The 26,787-nt window shown below is 41.8% G+C and overlaps 1 protein-coding gene across 3 annotated transcripts in view; it reads left to right on the top strand.

Annotated features, from left to right (window-relative positions):
- Nucleotides 1-3: 3 nt before the first annotated feature.
- Nucleotides 4-26,787, top strand: part of LOC144901803 (receptor tyrosine-protein kinase erbB-4-like) — a 152,630-nt gene continuing 125,846 nt past the window's right edge. For all 3 annotated transcript variants that reach the window (XM_078796927.1, XM_078796928.1, XM_078796926.1), the window contains exon 1: nucleotides 4-299. In XM_078796927.1, coding sequence (XP_078653053.1) covers nucleotides 236-299 — 64 coding nt within the window. In that variant the 5' untranslated portion in view covers nucleotides 4-235. The remainder of the gene's footprint in view (nucleotides 300-26,787) is intronic.

The following is a 26,787-nucleotide window of genomic DNA, read 5'->3' as shown; positions in this document are numbered from 1 at the left end:
GCACGCACGCGCGCGCCCCCCAGGCACCAATGCCGTGTCAGTCTCTCAGTGTCCACAGTGGTAAGCGATCCAAGCGGCAGCCTGGGAACTAGTAAACAAACACAACCAAGCGGTGCGTAAAAGGCTGCGGTCCTTTTGGGTTGGTCGTTGCGCGCGTGAGAACGGACCCGGGATATCTCCATTGGACATGTGAGTTTCAGGACTTTGACAAGACTCGCAGCCCCCGCTTTTGAAGATGAAGTTCCTCGCCTGCGCCCTCGCTACTTTATTGCTAGTCGGATCCAGCGCTGCACAGTCAGGTGAGTTGCACCTTAATCACGTTCTCGGTGCGCTAATTGCGCTAATTGGCTCCTTATCAGTTAACCCGCTCGGAAAGAAAAAGTTATCCCAACTGAACGCACGCTCTCTTCTCAGCCATCGCAGCTCATCCTCCAACCTGTGCGTCAACTCTTCTCATCTTATTTGTTTTGTTCAGATCTCCTTTATGGAACTTTTAGTCAAAACCTCACCCAGCTCTTTGATATAGTTCGTGATTTCTTTTACTTCCTGAATCATTTATGTGCATATTTAATGAGAATTGAGCTTTCTGTTTTTCGTTTTCATCATCCAGAAACCCCCGCTGGGTCAGTTTATGGTCCAGCATCTCCTTGATGCTCATGCAGGATTCCTCTACACGAACAGCTCATCCACACATTAATGGCCTTTGGCAGCCTGCTGGATGTTTGCTGATAGTTTGCATGTTACTAATTGAGGTTCTCCGTGTGTCTTATCCATGTTGGGTTTGGACTCAGCCCTTAATAGCCTCGGTGAGCCCCTTCCTGCTTGCTCAGACCTTAATGACTTCGTTTCCTTTCACTTTTGGGTCTGATGAACCAACAGGATTCCGTTTCAGTGCTGTGGCACAATGAACTATGTTACAAAACCAAAAGTCAAGCAGAAGAAGTGAGACATGTTTGATGTCTTTCAGTCGCTCTCTGAGGAGTTCTCAGGCGCCCCCCCGCAGGCCTTCCCTGCACATCTTTGGATGGAAGCAGCTGAATGTTGGCTATTTAAGACATTCAGCAATGGATGGATGCATAGTGGGACCGGCGTGCATGTGGAGAAAAGAGGCCCTCTCACTGCTTTATACGCACACCCATCTGAGATATTTGTGATGCAAATTCGGCCCAAGAAAAATCCGAGCTATGCCTCTCGGGAGGTTTGTGGGTGTTAGCGAGTAGATGATATGTCTGGTAAATTCACTTCTGTGATCACTGTGTCGCACTAAATGAGGATTTGAGGAAATGAGGAGTGTGTGTCCACGCATAGATGATTTTGACATGATAAAGGTTCAATTTAGGCACTTGCTTTGATTTTTTTTTAAAGGGTTAAAAGTCCTCGAGACATATTTTTAATATTAACTGACTGTCACAAGTTGTTATTTCTCCGTTAGGTGTGTTATTCTTTTTCTCATTTATATATTTATGACTCACACATTCAATTAAGTGCATGATTTCCTCTCTCCTGCTCATTGTGTGTGTGTGTGTGTGTGTGTGTGATGCTGGGACAAATGCATTGGCATGTGTGTGTTTGGGTGACATTTGAAGACGCCTGTGTAGCGGTCCGGGAAGTGGGGGTGGGGGTGATGATGTGGTGTTGGGGGTGCACTTGCTGAATGCCAGTATCAAATTACTGTCCGCTCGTCAGCTGGCCCACGCGGAGCTGGCGGAAATTACAATTTATTACAAGCTAATTAAGCTTTTTTTTCTTGATAGTATCAGTCTAGACTGTGAGCCCTTTATGTGACAGCATGAGAGATGAGGGGGAGGCAAGGGGGCTTCAATCTGACTCCGAATTGCCATCATAACTTGATATCTGCTCTTTATTAAATAGAGAGATGGAATGTGGGGGGAAAGGCCCAAAATAATGTTCATTCCAGGGTACGAGTGAAATTGAGGAGCGGTCATTTTGTCCAATCAGATGCCTGATAATGTGACGCACAGGCCCGGTACATATTGGGCGATACAAGTGCAACGGAACTATTGCTGAAGCAGTGTCTGAACCGCTACTTAAAAATGAAAAAACATACACATTTTGTCATAAAACATGGACTTTTGTGACATGGATGTAGAATAGAATAGAATAGTATTGTGTGTGCAGTCTGTTGGGACATTGTGTACTCACAAGGTGTAAACTTGGACAATATCACCTTTTAAGAGTCATAAGCGGGGGTGCTGGAAGGAGAGCTGGAAAGCAACAAGTCCAATGCATGAAAAGTATTTTTATGCTTTATGATGGATTATATCTCCAAGCTCACCAGAAATCGATCAGACAAAGTAGGGCAGCAATTCCCCATTACTTTCTTAGTTATTTAATCTGCAGCTCTTTTTTTTCGATGAATCCAGTAATCGGTGAGCACTGCCATTGGCAATAAAGTTTAAAAAGGCAGGTCGACTGTGTGTGTGTGCGCGCACGTGTCGTTCGGGATGTTGCATACTTACGAGACGTTGCTTGCACAATATCACTTTCAAGCACTTGTTGCATTCATTTAGCACTTCAACATTTTAGGTCCTGTCTACATGTGCAGTCCCAACTGCACCAGAAAAGGAGCATCCTCTCACTTGCCACTGTCAGCGTAGGGCTGGGGACAAAGTAGCAACCACAGTTGATAGCGCCTGATGGCGGGTGGGGCGGTCGCCTCCCAGTGTCAGGGGGGTAGCCTGGCACCTGGCAAAGTCTCAAAAGGTCACAAGATGCATTTGGTTTTAATTGGAGGTCATCAATCCACTTAAGCTGCTTCACAAGTCCCTCACGCAGACGCAGAGCAGGAAACGGCCGGAAACACAGAGGAATCTTTTTTGTACCCTTTTTCCGTTCTTTTTCTTCTAGACCACAGGGGTGTTTGTTCGGCCCGCCACTTGTAATTCCGCAAACGCCTTCATGCTCTGTCCGAGACAAACACACACACACACAGAATGGATGAGCAAACATACTTTTTTCTCTTGTCTTTGCAAACATATAGCCATTCCTTTGTGTGTTGTTTTTCAATTTCTTAATCTGCTATATTGGCCCTAATCAAGATGAAATGAAGCACAACCACAACAGTCTCTGGGCATGGTTGGAATCAGTGACATTTAGATGACATAAAGTCCATTCAGTGTATTATATTATATGTACTATATATTATATATATGTGTGTATGTATGTATATATATATATATATATATATATATATACACAATATAATGTGTCATTCAAGTCATTTTGTAACAAATCTCTGAACTTGCACATTTGAAAATCAAATCCAGGGCAGAAACCAAAAATGGGTGATCTTCTCGACTGTGCGGTTCTGCACCGTCTGAGGGCACCAAGCAAGTGTGTGCCAGTTTCTGATCATCAGCATGTCACCAATAATACTAATAATGTAATGTAAACGCAGTCTGTGCAGTGTCTTTCATGTATGGAAGTGAGATATCCTTATTTGTGCTAATCGGACAATAAAATACACATAAATGTCATATACGGAAGCTGGAAGGAGAGCAATACCTTTTTTTGACGGCAGCAGCACCAGCTGGAGAGCAGCAAGTCCAATGCATGACATGTATTTTTATGCTCTGCTGGATGAATGGATGAAGTTGACTGCCAAGATGGAGGATTATTTATCCAAGCTCACCAGAAGTTGGTCGGATGCTTGCAACAAAGTAGGGCTGCATCTAAATTTGAAGCTTGTCGTAATCGGTTAGGCCCAAATCGATATGAACCAAACACAAGCAGTTAGTAGAAATATATGAGAAAAGAGACAAAATGAATGGTTTTCATTTAATAATAATTATTTAAAATGGTTCTAAGAATTACATTTTTAAAATAAAAGTACTTACTTATACAGGTTTCCTGTTTTCTACTTTTACTTCTACGTTTTACTTCTACTTCTACGGTATATTTTTACTTTATATGTCACGGTGTAGAAATCTTGTTGTAATATATATCTTTGCCTTTGAAGTTGATCTAAGAATGTTTTAGAACCCATAAAAAGACAGGCATGAAAGCCAGGTATCAGACAGGTATGAAAGCCAGGTATCAGACAGGTATAAAAGTCAGGTATTAGACAGGTATGAAAGCCACAACAGTAAGTCTGCTATGTATATTACATTTAAAAAACAGTCCATGTCTGTGTGCACATGCGGCCTTCCTTGAATATAAAACAAATAGCATCAGCGGTGACTTTCCCTTCACGCACATTTACTCCGGCACGAAGCCAGCGCAGGAAGTGGGACGTCGTTCAGCTTTGTTTGACTGACAGCAGCTCTTTGGCGAGGCTGCCTCGACTCTTTCAAAACAAGCTTTTTCTTTGAGTCGCTCTCCTCCGATGGCGTCCCCGCTGCAGTGGCTCTCTGCTCCCATCTGGGTTCAACGGGGCCTATTAGAATCGCAATAGCTTGTTTTCTTTACTCTTTAACCTTGACAAAACCATTTTCATGAAAAAGGAAGTGATCGCTGGCTTCTAATCCCTTGTGTGCACGCACGCATTGATGCACCAGTTCCAGCACCATTTGTACTCTGTACCTTTGCCACAATCGTACACGGACCGTAGCACGTGTGTGTGTGTGTCTTAATCCCCGCTAAGATATTCAAGACAGCTAATCTGTTTAATTACACTACAAATGAAGGATATTTACCGTTCCAAGGCTTTCATGCAACAGACGCCTTAATCAGGCCCTAACTCTGCCTGGCACGGAGCGAGTGTGTTTTATTCGGTCTCGCGAAGTGTGTGTGTTTGTGTGTGTGTGTGATTGATGCTCTGTATGCCGGAGCATGTGCGCATTTATTTCTATCAGACAATTTCTGCCAGAGTCTGCCAGTGTCCTCCTGCCTTGGCCCCTTATTGAATATTTGCCACAGCGGAAGAGATTATTGTTTTGCTGTGCCGTCGCCATGACAGAGAATGACGAGTCTCCAAAAGGCCGAAATGTAATATCACCGAGCATTCATAAGCATTAAAAGAGCACAAAGACGTATTGATATTGTAAATCCTACAAGGACAACACTGACGTTGGATGTCTCCAGGAATAAAATCGCTTTGTTTCCAGAAACCATCTCAACCCAGAGTTTATTGACTGTAGTATAAAATTGTTTCCAATTGAAATAAAGCCTCAAAGTCGCTTACAAATGAGCGTGATGTTGGAAAGCTTTGCAGCTTTTTAAATGGCAGCTTGGCTCCGGCTCCTCGTTTACTCCGGAAGTTAATTTCACATTGAAGTTAGAAGTGGCTGGGAAGACCAACTCTAGGGAAGCGGCGTCCTCCCCACTTGTGGGTTTGTTTATGCGTTTGTTTTCTCATTTGGCTTGTGTCAGCGGTTCTTAATTAGAATTTGGTCGTGTGAAATGAGAGCGATGGATGAAATTGGCACCGGCAATTACGCGGAGAAATGATTTGTGTGAAAGCCATGCGTGCATGTCTTAAGTGTGGGACTGTGTTTCTAGGTGGTATTTCTGCATGGTGCAGGGGGTGTCCAATGGTCATTTAAAAAATAAGAAATAAATTAAGAAATAAAAAAATAAAATATTTATATACTTCTGTTATGTATTTTATTTCTAGTTATTTATACTTTCATTTAAGAATATTCTCCAATCAACATTAATGCACATAATTGCATGGCCAAGGTCAAGGCAATGACAAATTGCCAAATAAATCCAAATTCAATATCAGAATTGCACTAAATAAGACAACAAAATATTATATTTGATTTATATCTGTGCAGTGAATATAAAACCAAGAAGGAAGATGACAACAACCTTCAGTCAGACATGAGTTGTATATTACATATTTTCATGTCATTTTTGACTTGCAGTTTGCGAGCCACCCAGAATGGATCCGCGACCCACGAGTTGAGAATCACTGGCATAGTGGACGAGTCCCATAAGGGGACGGGGACGCTTTGTCCTTGCAGAGTGGCCTCTTGCTTGGTGTCGGCCGGTAATAAATGAGCGGGTGCCTGAAAGTGGCAGCCTTGTCAGCTGACCGGGGATGGCGGGGACAGGTGGGAGTTGCGTTGTGCGTTTGTCTGAGGTTTTCCATGAATATGGGATGACCAGGATGTTGCCTATCCTCATCACTTGAACCCCGTACCCAAACTTTGCTTTGTCTCACTGAAGTGACCTTTCAGTTCAACACAAATATGGCCACCCCTCCAGTCGCTTTAAAGGTACATTAAACGTGTGTGTGTGGAAGGACCTTGGATTTACTGAGTCTGTGTGTGCATATGGAGGTGTGTCACCTTCATGGCCAAGAAAGCTGAGGAAAAGCCACAAAAAGGACCAGGTCTTAGTGTTTTTGCGTCTTGCTTCATTAATTGTGCACTGGCCAGTCAAACACACACCCCCTCGCTCCCCTGCGTTTTGGCCTGGAAGTGACCACTTATTGCTCTTGGCAAGGGGAAAGCAGGCGGATGCTGGGGTTGTTGGTGAGACAAAAGTACCTGTGTGTGTGCATGTGGGGGTGTGTGTCCACGCGAAGTGAAGGTGGAGTAAGTGAGACGTGTGCTGTCTCTGAGGCGTGGAGCCATTGTATTTGCTGAATGCTCCAATTAATCAATATAAGCCACACTGTCATAGTGTGTGTGTGGTCTGAGGTTTGTGGTTGAGTTTGTGAAGCATAAACTGCGAGGATTATGTACTTTTAAATAAAATATTTTCATAGTGAAAGCTTTTAAAACCTGTTTATGACCTTCTAAGTATCAGTTTTTAACATTATTAGGTCAACCATCAAACCTGCAACAAAAGTCTGTTATACCAGAGATAAAATCTGGTGCTTGTGTGTCTCACTGAATATTACAGTCACATTACTGTCACCTAGTGACCATATTACATGTCATCGTAACATAGTATATTATACTTGTATTTTTCTTCATTTTGGAATTTCTTTCCTTAAAAATGCTTAATTTACGCAAAAATATAGGTGCATTTTGCTTTGATGTGTATGTTTTTTTTACTAATGGGTCCTTTCAACCACATGATTTATTAATATGCTGTTGCATTCAGACATTTTCATCTATTTATTCATCTTACTTCTTATTCCGCCAAATGTCTGTTATTAGAGCTGTAGACAGTCATCAGCTCAAAACATTCCACTGCACAATCCAAGGTTGTCAACATTTCACTTAACATCTCCTCATCATGACTTTCTTCTACAGCACGTTGAGTATCATCATTTGTCTCCGTTGCAAAGTGAAGGAGGCGGTGTGGAAGAGGACAGCACTGGCAAAGATACTTGTTATAAAATTGTAAACTTTATCTTAGAAATTGCATTCATTCATTTTCTACAACCAGCCAGTCTCCTTACTACCACAAGTCTCCAAAATTATTGAGAAGCTATTCAACAATAGTCTGGATAAATTTATTAATGCGAACGAATCAGAAAGTCAGTATGGATACAGAGCTAACATTTCTACCTCCATGCCACTGATCAAAATTAGGGAGGAAATGACTAACACTATAGATCATAGGAAGTGTGCAGCCGCAGTATTCATGGATCTGACAAAAGATACAATCAATCATGACATCCTTATAACTAAATTAGAAAGGTACGGAATAAGAGGATTAGTTCTGAACTGGGTCAAAAGGTACTTAGCTGACAGGAAGCAATGCGTAAAGCTAGGAGAATACACATCTGCAATTACATATATTACGTGCGGAGTTCCCCAGGGGTCAATACTGGGACTAAAACTGTTCAACTTGTCCATCAATGATATCTCCAAAGTCACAAAAGACTTAAAGCTGGTATTATTTGCGGATGATGCCACTGCTTTTTGTTCTGGAGGGAGTACAGATGAAATCATTAGGAAGGTCGTGGGAGGAAATGGTCACACTAAAAAGATGGTTTGATGACAATAGATTGTCCTTGAACCTAGGTAAAACTAAGCTGTTTGGTAACAGCAGAAAGGACACGCACCAGCAAATGCAAATAGACGGTGTAGACATTGAAAGGGTGAAGGAAAATACATTTCTGGGGATCACAATAGATGAAAATATGAGCTGCAAGCCTCATATTACAAATATACAACATAAGGTGGCAAGAAACATTTCAATATTGAACAAAGTAAAATTTGTTCTCGATCAGAAATCACTCCACACTCTTTATTGCTCTCTGGTTCTACCATATCTTACTTATTGTGTGGAAATATGGGGTAATAACTATAAAAGCAATCTTCACTCACTAAATATACTGCAAAAAAGGTCAGTAAGGATAATTCATAATGCCGCCCACAGAACATAGTAACTCCTTATTTCTAAAATCACAAATACTTAAACTTGCTGATATAGTTAATCTTCAAACAGCTAAAATAATCCATAAGGCTAAAAACAACCAATTACCTAAAATGTCATCCAATACTTCTCTACAAGAGAAGAGAAATATGATCTCAGGGAATAACTCAATTTGAAACACTTACTATATGCTAGGACTACGTTAAAAAGCCATAGCATTTCAGTATGTGGAATCAAACTATGGAATGGATTGAGTAAGGACCTCAAACAATGCACAACGATGAGCCAATTCAAGAAACAATACAAGCAGTTGATGTTTGCTAAATACAAGGATGAAGAGTCTTGAACCAGTCATGATGTACATATCACTATATTGGTTACTATGCAGGGCTCGACAATAACGATGTACCGATGGCCCGGGGCAAGTTAAAACAAAATTCGGGCAAGTAAATCCAATCATTAATATTCCCGTCGGGCAAGTGCACTTTGGCATGCCATACTGCCAAGAGTTTTTTTAAAGCGGTTCTTGTTGGGTGTTGGTAAAACACGGACTGCGTAATTCCGGTGGTAATTTGCAAACCAATCCTTGCAAATCTTGAAATGGACCAATCAGAATCGTTTATTTAGACCGCGGTCCGTAATCCACAATCCACGTTTTAGCCACACCCGTTCTTGTTCGCGATCAACCAATCAGCGATCGTTTGACTAGGAAAAAATCTATCATGGCGTCCCTGCCGACATCGTCTAATTCTTCAACAACTTCTGAAGGAAAACAACAAAAAGTGATGAAACAGTGCCTCCTAAACAAATATTTTATTAACGGCAGCAAATCAAATGATGGCACAGGTGAGTGAATCACATTGCTGTGACAATTTGAAGTGGTCACAATGAAACACCACCGATTAGATCCAATACCAAGTGCTGATTTTGCACAAGCTACAAAATCTAGCGGTTCAATTTCTCTGTGTATTTTTCTCACCTTTGCTTCACAAAAAAAAATAAAAATTGTTTGACACAAATGTGTCAAATGTTTCATTGTGGTGCACAACTTATAAATATCACTGCTTACTACGACTGTGTGTAAGTTAGCATGGCTTGCCATGTTAACATACATCTCCACAATTTTTCAGACATTCTTCAAAATACAATGCATCAGTACTATTATCTGTGAAATTTTCAGCATATATTGATATATGATATCATTATGGCAGTCTTTTCATTTTACATGGGGCAAGTTCGGGCAAGTAGTTCTCACCTTAAGGATTCCCCATGGGCAAGTCATTTTTGTTTTTAACGTAGAGCCCTGCTATGGTACCCATTTTGTCATTGTATGGTCATATCACCCCGTACTTTGGTACGTGATAAAAAAATCAATAAAAAAAACCCCAAAAAACAAACTATATTAGGAAAGCAGGAAGTGAACAAACGGTTACTGATTGTAAAAGTACCAGATAGAGGGGTAAGAATTAATGAACTTTGCTTCTTCCTACTCCTTTTGGACACGTGGAACTGTGAACTGATTATGTGATGCACTCAATTGTAATCTGATGCATGTTCAAATGAAATAAAACCATTACCATTACAACCACATATGCAAGGACAGAGACGTGGAAGTCAGAATCATGTCCAGACACCCATGGCTACTTGAACCAGGTGATAAGCATGTGGAAGACTTGTCTTAGAAGACATCCAGTACATATATGTATGTATGGTGGTGCATAGTTAAACAGTGACTAATAATAGTACAAATAAATGGAATAATGGACACACAAAAGGTGCAATAACAATATAATATTAAATAATATTTTCCTGACAACAGAGAACAGAGGTTTGGACTAAAGTACAGTCAACTACCCTATCAACTAAAATCACAGTGCAATGCAAGAATAGCCAATAGACACTGTTTGGTTGAAATGTTTGTTGTGCAATGCAAATAAAAATGTGTGCTAAAGGGAAAAGTAGCCCACTGGTGGGGCAGCTCACATCTTGTGGCTCATTTCCCCAAGCCCAGCGAGTCATCTAAATGTCTCTGCTGCACCGAAACACATCACAACGGATACAGGAGTTCAGTATTCGGTGATATCACTTATTCCTGACTGACAACACTCTTATTTTTGTGTTTTGCACAGTTATTTACGTCAATGTTTATGTTTCTCAGTCAGTCTCCTCCAAATACAGAAAAAGAGCACACATTTAACGCAGAAAATATGCCCTCATGGCAGAAAAAACAAGACCCGCGTGTTCAGTAGTTCCAGTAGTAGTATCCTCACTGCTGGAGCCTATCCCAGCTGTCTTTGACCAAGAGGCGATGTACTGGTGAACTGGTGGCAGGGCACATACAGACATTCCTACCTATGGACAATTTGTAGTCGCCAGTTAACCTAACATGCATGTACACTTCCTGTCGGACGCATTTGGAGGAGCCTTCGTAGACTTTCTAATTCAGACAGCCTTTGTGCAGCACGATGACATCGGCAGCCGACAAATGTATATGTTTAGGATGCAGACCCCGAATTCAAACACAGCCACAGATACAGATAATTTAGATGGGTGAACCAATACCATACCGATAGTAGTGCACTTGCTCATCTCTAGTGTTCAATGTCATGAGCACTTTATACCTACAACTATTATTAAACCTATTGTTACAAACCATTAGCATTGCTGCTAGTTACATGAGATGACAAGGTAACAAGGACAAGGTAACGACATGTAGTTTGGCATATATTCACAAGAATGACATAGTGTATTGTATCTATGGAAGCATTCAGTGAATAAATATACAGCTTGCGTGTAGATGGTTGAGTAGACATAATGTACGTAATGAGTGTATGTGCAGAAGAGGCCGGCTCTTCTTCCAACCTTGAAGGGTGTTCACACATACATAGCCTCCCCTCCATGCCAAAACACTGACATTAGCTTGAAAGTGAAATCAATTAAATTGAATGTAAAAACCAGGCGACACTGAAAAACCACAACCTGAAAAAAAGAAAAAAAAAAGGTGGACACGGGGAGAAAAAACACATCCATCCCTCCATCCATAATCCAAATATCCAAACATAATGTAAAAATATAAATACATATTGTACATGATTTTTCAATAGAATGTTTTCTCAGTGGCAATACTTGTTTCTGTGTGAGTACTTTTACTTCAAGGCCAACATCTATTTTCAATACCGAAGCCTAATGGCAGCTTTCTGGCTCCATTATTGCTGCTAAGCAGTGAAATTTCAGAGGATTTTATTGCTTTGCGACTAGCGACTCCACAACATAATAATACTGTGGATACACAATAGCACACCCCAGTATGCTAATGTCACGCGTTAACACAAAAAGTTACACAAAGTTACAGGACTTAATGAGGAACAAACCTACCCAACTTTAATCAGTCCTTATTCATTACTTATTAGTTTGTAGTGTACTGTATTTTTGAGTACCTGATTGTAAAGTGGTCGAGTGGTTAGTGCGCAGACCTCACAGCTAGGAGACTTGAGTCCAATTCCACCCTCGGCCATCTCTGTGTGGAGTTTGCATGTTCTCCATGTTCATGTGTGGGTTTTCTCCGGGTCCTCCGGCCACTCCAAATTGTCCACAAGTATGAATGTGAGTGTGAATGGTTGTTTGTCTATATGTGCCCTGTGATTGGCTGGCGACCAGTCCTACCTCTTGCCCGAAGACAGCTGGGATAACCCTTCAGCACCCCCCGCGACCCTCGTGAGGATAAGCGGTAGAAAATGAACGAATGAATATTGTAAAGTGACACCAATTAACGGATCCAAAAGCAAGTTAGCCGTAAGCAAGTTCACCAAGTTCCCAATCTCATTCCACTTCAGTGAATCCAATGAATTCATCATCTTGGGACACTTCTGAACGACTGCCCAACTCGGGAGGCAGATGAAGCGCCGCCGACTACATTTTACTTTTACTCCCTTTAGGCAGAGAATAGCATTGCTGAGCACTGAGCACTGCTGTTAGCGTGTTAAGGTCCGCCATAAAGTAAAACAAGAGAGTCAGACTTTGTCAGGATGCTACATTTTTAGGTCTTTTTCCTACTGTTATGATACCATGTTTCGGTTGGCAACCCTGTTCAGGTCCTTATTTCCTTATTACACTAGCACATCGCCCTGTGATTGATACAGGAAAATAACAGGATGCAGAACGCTCCTCATTTTATGTCCTATTCATTATGCAAGCCCCGTGTTCAGTGAAGTTGTAAAATTGCAGTTAAAGTCCAATAGACTGTTGTATAATGGAAACATTAGTAGGGCCATAGATACCCAACCCGAGGGGGTTTGTTCCACATACAGACATTTTATAAAGAGCACTAAGGAAGCCCAGACCGAGCTGTAGGTATTACTGTATATACTACTTCTGACCGCCACCTGGAATGTATTTCCCTAGGAACCACCCTGCATGCAGATATACAAATGTACATTATTTCTGTGCCACTTTTTGACATTATCCTTGGATGTAGAAATAAACAGCTAACCCCTTTGCAGCGGTAATGTGTGTGGACAGCTTAACTTGGTGATTTCATTGTCAGTGCAAAAACTCCATGTTGTTCACGACTATCCCACAATGCAATGCACTGACAGAATATTGCACTTTATTTACACGTTGCCGATTGTCAGGTTCATTTCAAGTCCAGTAAAGTCTTGACCGTGCTTCCCTGCAGATAAGTGCTGTGAGAAAATCCTGGGGTGGTATGAGAAGCGGAGTCAGAGTCGGAGCAACAGAGAGACGGTTAGACTTAGGGAGATAATACAAAGGCAGATAGAGTAGCCGCATTTTTATTGTCCGGCTGTCCTCCTGTTATGCTGCTACTCTCTGTGCTCTCTTTGCTCCCTTCCATAATGATGTCACCAAAAGACTTATTTTACAGCAGCAAGCCTTGCACAAAGATGTATGTATTCAAGTCACAGGTAGGCCGGACGATACACACACTCTCACACTCACACAAGTGTGGCATATGTAAGACTCGTGGAGGTGACGTTGGGGTTTCAGCATTGAGTTTTAGCTTCACGTGGGTTGCAGCCGCAACATTTTAGGGATTAGTGTGTGAGATAATTCAAGCCTGCAATAAAAGCCTGTTGGTCCGGCGATCAAGTCTGGTGCCGAACATTCCAGTAACATTACTGACACCTAGTGACCAGTGTACAATACTGCATATCATCACAACATTTTTCAATGCTTCACCTGAATGGCTTATATTTGTATTTTAGTTTATTTAGCCTGTTTTACTTACATAACATTTGCTTAAATATGCATTTGTTTTGACAAATAGTAGGCTGCAGTCAACTACGAAACAGCATGATTTGGCTGTTCTGTAGTTGACTGCAAGCCATAAACTTGGCTTGTTTACATTTATCATTTATAGCGGTATAAGTCATTTTCAGTCCAATAATCATTGGAAGACTATACCGGCATATTAAAAGTATCTACACTAGCCACGAGCTGTCACTAGTGTTACTTTGATGAGACAATAGTCACCACAGGAAGTAGACTGTCCAGAATAAAGCAACAATGAACTCTCCCAATGCAAATGTGCGAGTTAGGGTTACTATGGGTGTTATTTCATGTCTAGAGGAATCCTACTTCGGTCATCATAGTCGGATATGGAACCAATTAACTGCGATAAATGATGGCTTATTGTTTTGCCAAATTTTCTGAAATGCTTTTGGAGATGATTTATGGACGAGAAATGAACATTCACTTCACTGAAACAGCTCTGGTGGGCATCCCTGCAGTCAGCATGCCTATTACACACTCCCTCCACACTCGCAACATCTGTGGCATTGTGCTAAATATGTGATAAAACTGCATATTTCAGAGTGACCGTCCTAAAGCACACATGTGCTATAACCATGCTCGCTCATCAGCATCTTGATACGCCATACCTGAGCGGTGGATGGATTATCTCGTATTTGGACAGATTTGTGAACACTATTTGAGAGATAGACATTTTGTTTACATAGTAAAAGTTGAGCTCAGCTCATGAAAGATGGAAGCAAAAAAAAAGTCTTGCATTCATTTTTTTCTCGAGTGTATCTTGATTTCCCCTTTGAGCCGCAATCTCCACCTACGTGTGCCCAGACGGTGTGATGGAGGTGTGGAGATGTTGAGGGATGAGGATATCATTCCAAACACATCCTGACAGCAACAAAGTGTGTTGTGTGTTTGTGCTAATGAAGCGAAGCCAGCTTGCAAAGGTGAATGCGAGCCAAAGCGTTGCAACCCTGCAGGCGCCTCACCCCTCCCTTCTTCACCACTTCCTTAATTAGGGCGCCGCGTCCTTAGGGTTCCTGAAGGTTTCTCCTGTGCTCAGGACCATGTGAACATGTGGCATGCCTATGGCGTGTAAAGTGCCCAAGCATGCATGTGTGCGTGCGCGCGTGTTGGCATGTCTTGCTTCTGAGCAGCAGGGGCAGGTGATGCAGATCGCCGCTGCTGTGCTTTAGTAACTTCAGTAGTCGGCTGTGCAGCCTCCCCCAACTTTCACCATAACTTCAACTAAGTGACATTTTGAATAACTTCCCACTGTGGTCCCCCGAGCCATAATTTCTCTTTCTCTTTGCACAGTATCTTATTTATAAACAATTTTTAGGCAGTTTTGCAAATGCAAACATAAAGTAACGTCATATTCTTATGGAAATTGCTTTCGACAAACAATTAAAAAAACACATTTTTGTTTTACAAGCGTTTCCAGGAGGAACAACTAAGTTCTGGACTTTATATGTGCTGAGTCCCCAATCAGAATGCTAAACATAAAGTATCCTTTGATTGGAATATTAACAGAACAACAGTCTTTCATAACGAAAACTGAAAGCAGAATATTAGAGCTTCTGGGTGTGTTATGTGTGGGAGATAAGCACGTCAATAAGCATGTTGTCGAAGACAAAGAGGAGAATAGTCATTTCCTACCACACACCATGCTGCTTAGTTATTACTGTCACTTTCATAAGAGCAGATCCTTTAACACGTTAACATGTTGCAAGCCTTGTTTACACACATTTGTCCCTGCATCGGTGTGCAATTTATCATGCCAATGAGTAAATAGGTGGAAAAAGGTGTGAAGTGTGTTTCAACTGTATGAGACATCATGTTGAAGTTCTACTTTTGCAATGAAGAGCTTTGGCTGACCTTTGTCTGCTTGTCAATTTTAAAAAATACAGAAAAAAATACAAAGACTTTATAATTACTCTCACCTGTGGTATTTGAGTGGCTAAGATGAAATTCAGGAGGGGCTTCTGTTTCAACGCCGCTGAGGAGGAAAATCCATCATAAGTTGCACAAAGGACACTGACTGTCTTCTATTTTATTAAAGGTCTGTGAAATGACAAACTATCTCACCCTACACTGTGATGCAGCATTCTTCACAGTCTACATCTAAAACATGTTAAATATCATTTTGGATGAAGTAGTATATGAGTGGGGGAGTGTAGCGCATGGATGCTTTTGGTCCAGCAATCAATTGTCTCTGACTCAAATCGTTTTAGAGGTTTTTTGTGTTGAATGCATAAAATCTGTAGTAGTCATTCCCACTTCAGGGCTTTGGAACTTGTACAGTTTACAGTTGGTACAAATATGAAAAAAGGTTATGACAGGTAGCGCTCATTTATTTTGAACTGCTTAGTCTGTTCAGATGAACTGGAGCTTACATTCCAATGGTCACTAGTCCATCACAGACCACATCATGTCGAGAAACAACCGTTTATACTTACATTCACACCAAACCTGAAAGGAAACCATCTCAGGTTCCTTGTCGTACGTAACAATAGGCAACAATAGGCAACAATAGACCACAATAGACCACAATAGACCACAATAGACCACAATAGACCACAATAGATGACAACAGATGACAACAGACGAAAATAGACGATGGAGAACATCCCCTGATCTGAACCCCCATCCGGGCAATGAATAACTCAAAACCCATTTGGGGAAAAAAGAAACCTTGAGAAGGGACTGCAGGGGGGGCGGTCTCCAACGTGCAGGATGCTTTGTTTGGTCACTCGATTCCGTGGAATGATGCAATACAGGGCAAACAGACAAGTTTGTTCCAAGCAATATCATCCTAAAAGCAAGGGAAGATTTTGACTTCAAGCTAGCATTGTTTTGGACGACACCACTTTCATTTAGAACGTACAGGAGCTCAGTCAAACAATCACAGTGGTAATGAACAAACCAATGAAGTTAGATAAAACTGAACTTCACTGACCTCAAGCAAATGAATGAATGAATTAAATGAGATGGAAATATGACATTAAATATTTACAACACAAAGTGAAAGGAAACACTTCAATGCTGAAGGAAGCAAAACATGTTTTGGACCACAAATCACTCATACTGTTCCCGGTATTACCATATCTGAATTACTGTGTGGAGATATGGGGAAGTCATTTCACGTAGGATGATATAGAAAACACACAAACCCTAATTAATTAAATGGCAAATATTGAAATCCATGGATTTGCTACATTTTCATCAGGAAGAGACTTACCATTAGATAAACACAGCCAGTTGCCTGAGGCCCGCAGTTATTTCATAGCATACACTGTTCTGCACTGTTTTAATAGTCGTGTTGCTGGCACGAAAAAGGAACAAAAATTGTTGTGTAATGTCTTCCTGTGCACTCAATATGTGCATGTTTTTTTCCAAACAGAGCATTTTCAAGCATACAAATGGCTTAATAGGATTAAGTGGCATAGAAAACGAACTCACAATGCATTTCTTTCTAGTCGTCTCGCATTATTAACTGAAAATCTGAAAGAAAAGCAGGTTTATCCACCACTGCTGGACCCCTCCTGCTGCACCCCGGGCCCTCTGATGCCGCCGCCCTTTTTTCTGTGTTCTTGGAATCCCGGAGAGGAAACAAAATGCCGGCACTCATCCGGGTCCTGCGGTTTCCTCCCACATTCCAAATACATGCTAGGTTAATTGGCGACTCCAAATTGTATGAAAGTGAGTGTGAATGGTTGTTTGTCTATATGTGTCCTGTGATTGGCTGGCCACCAGTCCAGGGTGTACCCGCCTCTCGCCCCAAGTCAGCTGGGATCGGCTCCAGCATACCCATGCGACTCTAGTAAGGATAAGCAGCTTAGAAAATGGATGGATGGACCCCACTGACAGTTTCTGTCAGCTTGATCTAGTAATATTTATAATATATTGGACATTTATTTTTTCATTATAAAATATTTCTGTCAGCTTTTACTCCTTCATTTACAATATTTATTTTCATGACTCATATTCTGTGCAGTACACCTGCTCTCGTCGAGTAACTCCACTCCTTTTTCTTGTCTTCTTTCTCTGTAACCTGGAAACATGTTAAACACAGAAAATGAATAGACTCCAAACTAGAATTCAAAGTCTTCTTTCTCTTTTTCTGACATGTTGACACATCATCTTATTAACTGGTTGAGAGAGAATCTGCAGATGACGGACAGGAGCTGCCTGCCGTCCCCGTTGAAACCGTGAGGCCACATAAACATCATTTAAGGCAATTGGGAAAAGGAAGTCAACATTATGAGGGTGCTAAATTTCCAGCATTTGAACTCAATGAAGGCCTTTTATCACCTTAGAGAGTTACCTTAGTGCGCCTGATTTATGCTCCCAGCAATGAACCCCCTTCTCCCCACATCTTCTGAGCGATGACTGTGCCGCACAGAGCCACTCAAGTAAATCCACTTCAAAGTGGGAGACGCCAATGAAGGCGACTGAAGGCGGACGAGACCATACTAAACACTGGAGGCGACAAATGATTGGAAGTATTACCCCTCTGAATGGGTCTGAGCATCGTGGTGGACATCCACAGCAGGCCGCGAGCTCACTGAATGGGGCCACAAATGAAAAGTAATGTTCACATTTGCAGCGAGTGTATGAGATAGTGCAGCTGCGTTCATGTCAGAGTTATGGCTATGGCTTCCATTCTCAGTATAAATACTATACTGCAGGATTAAACACTTCCTGCTCATTTGAAGGTGCATGACTTTATAATGAGCATCTGTGCTTTTGGTTTTAATGCTACATTATTGCCTTTAACGGCACACCTGTCTGCTTTCGGAAGGTCCCCCCGCTTTTTCAGCACCAGCCTGCCGGCGAGATAGCAAATAAGCAGCAAATGCATGCGTGTTTTGAACCAAACATTCTGCTGGAAAAGTAGTGCGACTAATTAGCTGAATTAGCCACAGATCAAAAGATTCAATTAGAAGGCGATGTGTTTGCCCGCAAGTGTGGTGAGCACTTCTCTGTCTCCCGCCCAGTGGACTGGGCGTCATGCAGGGATTAGACACAAATATTCCTTTGCTGACAAGTTTGAGTGCGATAACTGGTGTTTGGAAGGCGTGATGTCAACTTCCTGTCATAAAAAGGCACCTGTAAAGCCGGATGGATGCCCTTCTAACATGCTTGTGAAGCTCCATGAGGAATGTCATTCATTTGTTCAAAGACTCCCAAATGGACATGGGCAAATAAAACATGGCTGTTAATTAGCAACCAACACACAAATGAGAGACTAAATCAAACACTTGATTTTCCTTGTGCTTCTGCATAGTGTGTAGCGGAGTTACAGGCGTAATTAAGAGCATAATTAAGTGTGTGCTGTTGCTGCTTATCTCATTGGTGTGTGTGTGTGCGTGTACGTGGGCATCCCTGAAGCTCTTTCACAGCTTGGACCAACACGGCCAATTCACAGCGCCTCTAATTCACCATTTAAACAGCACATGTTTGACTTCTAATTAAATGCAGCAACAACATCGCAGCACGGTGTTTAATAACCACAAAGCCTAAGTGTCAGGCTGGACGGAATATATTTCTTTTTGTGTTTTCAGATGATGACTCCATTTATAAGTATCATGCTCATCTTGTTTCTCGGTCAAAGTCACCCGTGTTGCTTTCACTGACGCCTTTTTATCAGTGACAGATTGGGAGTGTCAACTTTAAGGCCAACGATTTGTTTCCGTATCTTGTCTCTGCGTGTGTTTTTGTGCGCTTGGTAGGTATGCAGGATGGTGTTTGTCAAAGCCGTGGAAACAATCAAACCGCTCTCAAAATAGAAAAGGAATCACAAAGATAATTGCTTTCTTGCTGTCAAGTGAAGCAGAACTGCAACATTAATAAAAGGTAGCGGCCCTGACAGAGAGAAAATGGTGGAACCTTTAAAGTCGAATTCCCCTGAGTTCAGACAATTAGGAATGCAGCCAGAATCAAGGGGGTGGGGGGGAATACATACAGTCAATTGGTGTATCGATATCAGCTGCCTTGCATTATCACAGATTAAAAAAAAAAAGATTATTCTTATTTTATTTTGTAGAAAACCCATCTCAATCACCCCAAGTCAGCATTTTAAAAAAAAAAAGATAATAATTATGTTTTATTACATGTAATATTATCACAATTATTATTATTATTATTCCATTCATCCATCATATTTTATGCCGCTTGTCCTCACTAGGGTCACTGGAGCGTATCGCAGGTGGCACACCCTGGACTGGTTGCCAGCCAATCGTAAAATCGTTGTCATAAAAATACATAAGAACTCAGTTGCACTCAGTGTATTAATAACATTGATATATATTAATACCATGACAAACTGTGGAATTTTGTCCACTAACTGGAAGATGTATGCAAACCAAGACAAAATTGTTGACTTTAACCAAGGTCTACACAAACTGAGGTTTCATTGTACATATTACATTTAAAAAATAATTTTATTTGTGTGTGAGGCATATTATAGGGTTTACAGTGTCAAAAATAGCTTTCAATTATTCGCGGTTCTTTCTGGGTGGGGGGTTCGAACGCAACAATTCAAAGTAATCCACAGATATATGTATGCACTATTTGTTTTAAGGTTAAGGTAATTCTCCACAACTTATTAGAGGCCACAAAACCACAAAAAAATGCCCCCCCCCCACCTTAAGTGTTTGTTAATCTCCAATTATGAGAATGAACAACTCACCCACCAATTGAAGGTTTACAAATTGTGTTGAAAATAAATCAGACAGAATATAATCACAGTTTTCAGCCTTCCGGGCTAAATGTCTCTTCTAATGTCCTCCTGCAACCTCGCGAGGAGAAGAAGAGTCAGCCCGCAGCAATGGGCTTTTCCGCCTTTTATGGTTGTCTTCCCAGACCATCAGCACAAAGATATCTCAAGATACCTCGTCCCTGGCATTCTTTGGTGGTGTGTGTGCCGTGACAACAGTTGAGAATTGCGTTGTGTTTGTCTTTCATTAGCACCTTTTTCTGTGCAGAATAGAACATGCAATCCCAGCACAGCACATCCTATCTTTGGCCTTGTTTCTTCATCCTGTCACCATAGGTGACTGTTTATTAAGTGGATGTTCTTATCGTAAAGTGTTTCTTTATCCTACGAAAAGGTTCTCTTATTCAGCTAACTCATCAATAAAACAGTATAAACTACTTGCAATAAATTACCCCAGTTAACACATCAAAAAAAGAGTATTTAGCCTACAGTAGCATGTTATTTTTCGAGATACAATGCAAGTTCAACATTAATAATAATCATAATAATAAAAATAATACATTTTATTTGCGCTTTTCAAGATACTCAAAGACACTTTACAGAAAAATGAAGTTGAATAAAGCAAGTAAACAGAATAGAAGACACACCAAAATACAGCATTCATTGGTTAATACACAGTTAAAACATGAGTAAAAGCGGGGTGGGGCACAGCAGTCAGATATAAAAAGTTAGACATTAAAAACAGATTTAAAGAGGTGGGTTTTTTAAGAGTTTGAATGGGGTGATGATTGTTTTATTTTTAGTAAAGTTCCTAGTCAATAGTTGCAGCATGCAGAACTGTTGTCATCTTGACTGAATAATGTTGTTTACTGAGGTGAAGCATTCAACAACAGTTGCACCGCACCTCAACGATGTGGCCAGGAGGCGGGGCCACTGGTGGGCATGGAGCTGAGATCTGCCCAGTCTGTGTCGAATGCCACAGCTGTTGTCTCCAATAGTCTCAAATATATACAGTCCTATTTGTCCTTTTAGGCAGACTGACCCTCACTTGAATTATGTATATATAGTGTGGGAAATAGGACGTTATGTAGCAAGAACCACGGTCCATAAGGGCCGTTATCCCGTGCAGGGTGGACTAAGGCTTTAACCGTGTACCGTACCATCCCCAATCTTTGTACACTCAGGCGAGTGACGCACGCACGCTTAAGTGTTTGTTAGTTTTTGTGTATTCCCCGGCTGCTGCTGTCTGCTCCTGTGGAGTTTTGTTGTGTTGCGCTGTGTTAAATGGGAGCATCCACTCTGCTGTGGGGCCTCATTCATCAGCCTCACAGTGGAACGGACCTGGCTGTTAGGAGATCCGCCTGGGACACGCTCACAAGGACGCACGCATACACACAATTCAACAATATTGAGGCTAAATGCTTATACATGGCGTCTTTGGACAGATGTGCGGGCGCAAATAATGGTTCTGACCTTGTCTTTCGACATTTAACACCATCCTCCTGACTTTTTTTTTTGTCCTTCTCTGGTTTACACGCTCTTGTCTTGTCCCCACTGTGTATTCTTTTCCACGCCTGTATCCATGTTGCTGCCTGTCTGGCGCTGTCATGCAAACAAGCGTTGGTACACATCCAGCAAACATCCTCTGATGGCACTGACATGTTTATATTTTTCCAAAGTGGAAGAAAACACATTTTGTCTGAAGCTCAGTGTTCAGATTACCCAAGAGACTACTCACCTGAAGCGGGTGTTAAATGGTTTTCAAGAGCTAATTTTTTTCCCCAGGTTGAATGCTATACGGCTTAAGATCTGTGAATGTTTGCAAATTCAAGGACGTTCCTTTTCTAAAGGTACTCACATTGTCTGAGTGGGATTCTTCCTGGAACAATGATCACATCTTTTGGTGATGATATACATCCACCACGTCTGGAGAACGGCCCTTTAATTGGTTTTCCTCCTCAGATGGTCCTCTTGGAAAAAGGTGCAGTTTCACGAAGACGTGATTCGACTCACTGTGTATTGTTCTTAGGGCCCTTAATCTCAAGGCTTGGCCATGCACCGTACATCCATACACCTTATGTACCCTGATGCTGCATAGCTGACGAGAAGATTCAAACTCTTATGGAAATGATTTTTGTGAGCTGAAATTGTAATGTAAGTTGAATTATGAACCACGTGTGTACAGGTGATCCTGTTCATGAAACGTGATTGCCTGATTAACCTCAACCTAACTGGGACACTTCCTCCATTTTCTGCATAAAGCTATTTACGGATTCCGTCCAACCCTCTTATGGCTCCAAGGTGGTGCATACATCCGCACTGGCCTGGCTTCATTTTCATCCCGTGCAGTGTGAATTAGTGAGGGAACAACACGTTTCCCTGGTGGAGTGGGATTTGTTTAATTCATTTGCTTGTGTGCCATCCTGGATAATGTCCACTTTACCTCAGTTCTCCGGGAGCCTGTATCCCTTTGCTAATTGGCCATCCGTGAGTCCCCTGAGGGGAGGCGGAGCCTGTGATTGACAGGGGTGATAATCTGGATAATGGCGGCAGTGGCAGCTGCCTGCTGAGGTGTTGAGAAACAACTGCAGGGAAACGGTGAGCCGGTGGACATTCCCCATGCCTAGTCTCCCTCGGAAACCTTCCCGTGCATCTGCTCACCTCGCTTGCCGTCATTTGTGCAAGTGTCATCATTCGCGCCGAGTCCTAATTAGCCCAGCACCAGCTAATTGCGTTTGTGACGCGGCATCTCTGGGGAAACAGGCCGTGCTAATTTTAATAAGAGTAAACAAGCAAACTGCTCCCTGGTCACGACGGATTAATTAGAGACCATCCTCCACCAGTGCCGACTGAAAGAACGCGAGTGGGAGGATGCAGAGGAAGAAGTTAGCAAGACACACAAAGAGGGTGGGGTCAGCGAGAGTTTGCTTGCATTTTCCTTGGTGGGACACATCCAGAAGATGACGTTTATTTTCCATTTGTGCAGTCTTGAGGCTCCCTAAGCACTACGTTTGGAGAACTCCTGTGAAGGTTGAAATGAGGAAAGCAGGTGTTTGCCATTGTAACTTTTTCCTGTCATTAATCGACCACTTCCATCGCTACAACAGCAATGTACGACACGTGTTTGGAAGTCAGAACTTACTGTATGTACAATGCTATCTTGGTTTTCCTATGCCTCGGTTTTTGATGAAAATCGGATGGATGGGGCGTTGCAAGGGTGGGAGAGACGGGCGTCTTGGGAGGAGGGCGTTTCAATAATGAGAGAGACACACAAGATTGGGTCGATGAGAATGAAATGAGACAAGATTTTAACATGACTTACAATGAACATTACTTCCATGACTGACAAAAGGGCTCACTCCGTTCATGCCTATGTTCTATGTAATAAATGCAGCAAGGTGCAGAAACCAATGAAATCTCTTCATGCCTTTTTGGAGGCGGGAGATGAGTAAAACAGATGCATGCAGAGGCATGCACATGGCAATATGGTCAGGTTCATTTTACTGCTTGATTAATTCATGAATTAATTATTAACGTAGTTATTGATTATCATCCCGGACTTAGTGTCCACGAGACATATTTTTGGGAAAGAGAGAACTCTTGTCATGTTTTAATCTCGCGAGATCTTGTGACAGTGAGAAATGTCCATTTCATAGGACGGGGGTGTCATAATATTATACTGATATCAAACGTAATATTATATATTACGTTTGATATCAGTATAATATTATGATTTTATTATGAATACATATGTAAATGTTGTCTTTGTATTATTATAGCTTCATTCACATAATAACTTTTTTAACCAAGCATGCAGCCAATAAACGTCGATTGTCATTTCTCTCCTTTCTGAGCATTTTCCGATGTGTAATTTTCATCATGTTTCGCATGACAGGTTGGACTGTGATTTTCCCTTTTTTTTTTCCATACATCACCGTTTCTTTCTGTTCAAGCACACCCACAAGAGATTGGCTTGTTATTTAATTCCGCGTTCTCCTCCTCCGAGTTGCTGAATTGTTGCCTTGTCAAGTCTTCTCACTCACTGGAAGCAGTTTTTTGTAAGGACCAATAGTCTGAGCTCCGTAGTCACTCTAATGTTATCATTTTTACTTTATTGTACTCCAACCATTTGCTTCTTGGTAGTTACCCGTTCAGACTCCATTCATGGCACTCGCTGCCATGTCTCCGCATTCTGAGGTAACACCACTCGCTAATAGCAGATTGTGACAACCAGCATGATTGGACAGCCAGCAGGAGGACACAACTGAAATAAATAACAAGCCACCTGCCAGAACTCAGGTTCCTCTCTGAACAGAAAGTAATGTTGATGCATACGGAAGAAAACCGATCATTGAAACAAGAAATACCAGGTTGAAAGTCCATTCTGTCCCATGGACATTTCACTTTTCACTTTTCTTTTCTTGGAAAGAAAAGCCTGCCTTACTTTTTAGAGACATACTGAAGAGAAAAAAGTTAACTATAAAGAAGGAATCCGACGTCCTTCCTCTTCTTTTTTTAACTTTGTACTGTATTAATAAATTATGGTAAAGCGTACGTAACCACAAAACGTGGTCAAACACCGTCTGCGCTACTTTTGTGAAATGGTTTTGCTCAAGAGTGCCACGTGAATTCTGCGTGGCAAAGTCACAATTACATAATTCAACCATTGTCGAGGGATAATCTGCTAAGGACTAAAATAGACAAAAGACCAGACAAGTTCTTTGAGATTATTGGGAGGTAGAAATAAAACTTGAACACAAGGAGACAAATATAGGAATTAACATATGCGATGGGAGGCCACTTGAATCAAGTGATATGCATGTGGAAGACTTGTTTTAGGGGTGTGTTGGTGCATAATTATAACTAATATGAGTCAAATCCAAAGGAATAATGGACACACAACCTTTTATAATTGCAATAAGAAACTTTCCTGACAATCATTTTCAAGCATCCTAATTAACTAACTAATGTTTCTCATCACATGCAATTTATTCCGGGGTTTCGGAGTTCAGGGAGGGAAGCAGGTGTCCAGCTGGCCCGCCGCCCCCATAAGAGGAAGTGACAGTCACAGCAAGCGCTCAGTGTGTGATGTACCTTCCTGTCTGTCTCCTGCGTGCAGACACATCGCACTTCTCACCTAATTAATCACGTTATCGAACTCAATGCCGCTCAGTCGACTTTGGCAAGCTTGATTTGCCTTCCTGCCAACCCCCACTGCCTCCCCCTCCCTGTCCCCATACGTTGAGACTTGACTGTCTGGTATGTTTTTCATGGTCTAGATGTTTGATGGCACCTATTGTTTAATCAGGTTCCCAAGGAGCCCTTCTTTATCACCGTCGGATATGCCACGGGCACTTGTCATCAGCTTGGAAATCTGGAAAGGCCGCACAGGATGAACTGAAATGATGGCATTCATTCTCTCTAGATGTAGATGTATCCGAGGCATTTATAGATGTATTTGAGACATATGTAGATGTATCCGAGGCATATGTAGATGTATCCGAGGCATATGTAGATGTATTCGAGGCATGTATAGATGTATTCGAGGCATATGTAGATGTATTTGAGGCATGTATAGCTGTGTTTGAGGCAGGTATAGATGTATTCAAGGCATATGTAGATGTATTCGAGGCATCTATAGATGTATTCGAGGCATGTATAGATGTATTCGAGGCATGTATAGACGTATTTTTCAGGGGAAAAACAACTTGGGGGTGCTCCTCTCACACTCCTTAATGGCTGCAGTGCCAGCTGCCTGGGGGTTTGAGGGGCACAGGTGTTGATGGTCGATTAAAGTAAGTGGCCTCAGTTTTGCCACTCATGTGGAAGGGGTCATGAGGCTGAGGAGTGGGGGGGGGGGGTGCATCATAAGGATTTATTGATGCAATAATGGAATCTCAGGGCGAGTAGCATAAAAGCTGAGGCCTTTTCGCTCATCTTCTACCCGCCATGAGACGTACAGCATACGCATATACTAAATGATTTCGTTGTCATAGAATCCATTTTTATTCGGTGTGGGGTTGACTTCATATTTTATTGCATGCACACGTGACAGTTATAGTCTGATGCTTTCTATTGATTTGCAGCACTTTTTATAGTCCATAGGGTGTATTCATTTTATCATGGCTGTAAATGAAAATTGTCTTGAATGTATGCACTTTAAAGTACTGTAAAACCTTGTGAATTTTATGCACATTCTAACTGGTTTTGGATTTTATTTCATAAAAGCGTATTATCCACCCATACATTTTCTATACTTCTTAGCCGCATTAGAGTCACGGAGGTATGCTGGAGCCTATCCCAGCTGACTCTGGGCGAGATGACTGGTGGCCAGCCAATCATCGGGCACATATAGACAAACAACCATTCACACTCACATGGACAATTTGGGGTGGCCAATGAAGCTAACCTCGCATGTTTTTGGAATGTGGGAGGAAACCGGAGTACCTAGAGAAAAGTCACGCAAGCAAGGGTAGAACAAAGTCAGCTGGGATAGTTTCCAGCCTCACCACGACCCTAACAACACTGCGTGGGGTAAGCTTGTGCTAATGTAAACCTGTAAG

The sequence above is a fragment of the Doryrhamphus excisus genome, linkage group LG15 (genome assembly GCF_037039965.1).
Source record: "Doryrhamphus excisus strain RoL-2023G ecotype Guam linkage group LG15, RoL_Dexc_Guam_v1.1, whole genome shotgun sequence".
Taxonomy (NCBI): domain Eukaryota; kingdom Metazoa; phylum Chordata; class Actinopteri; order Syngnathiformes; family Syngnathidae; genus Doryrhamphus; species Doryrhamphus excisus.
This window is presented reverse-complemented; position numbering and strand designations above follow the sequence as displayed.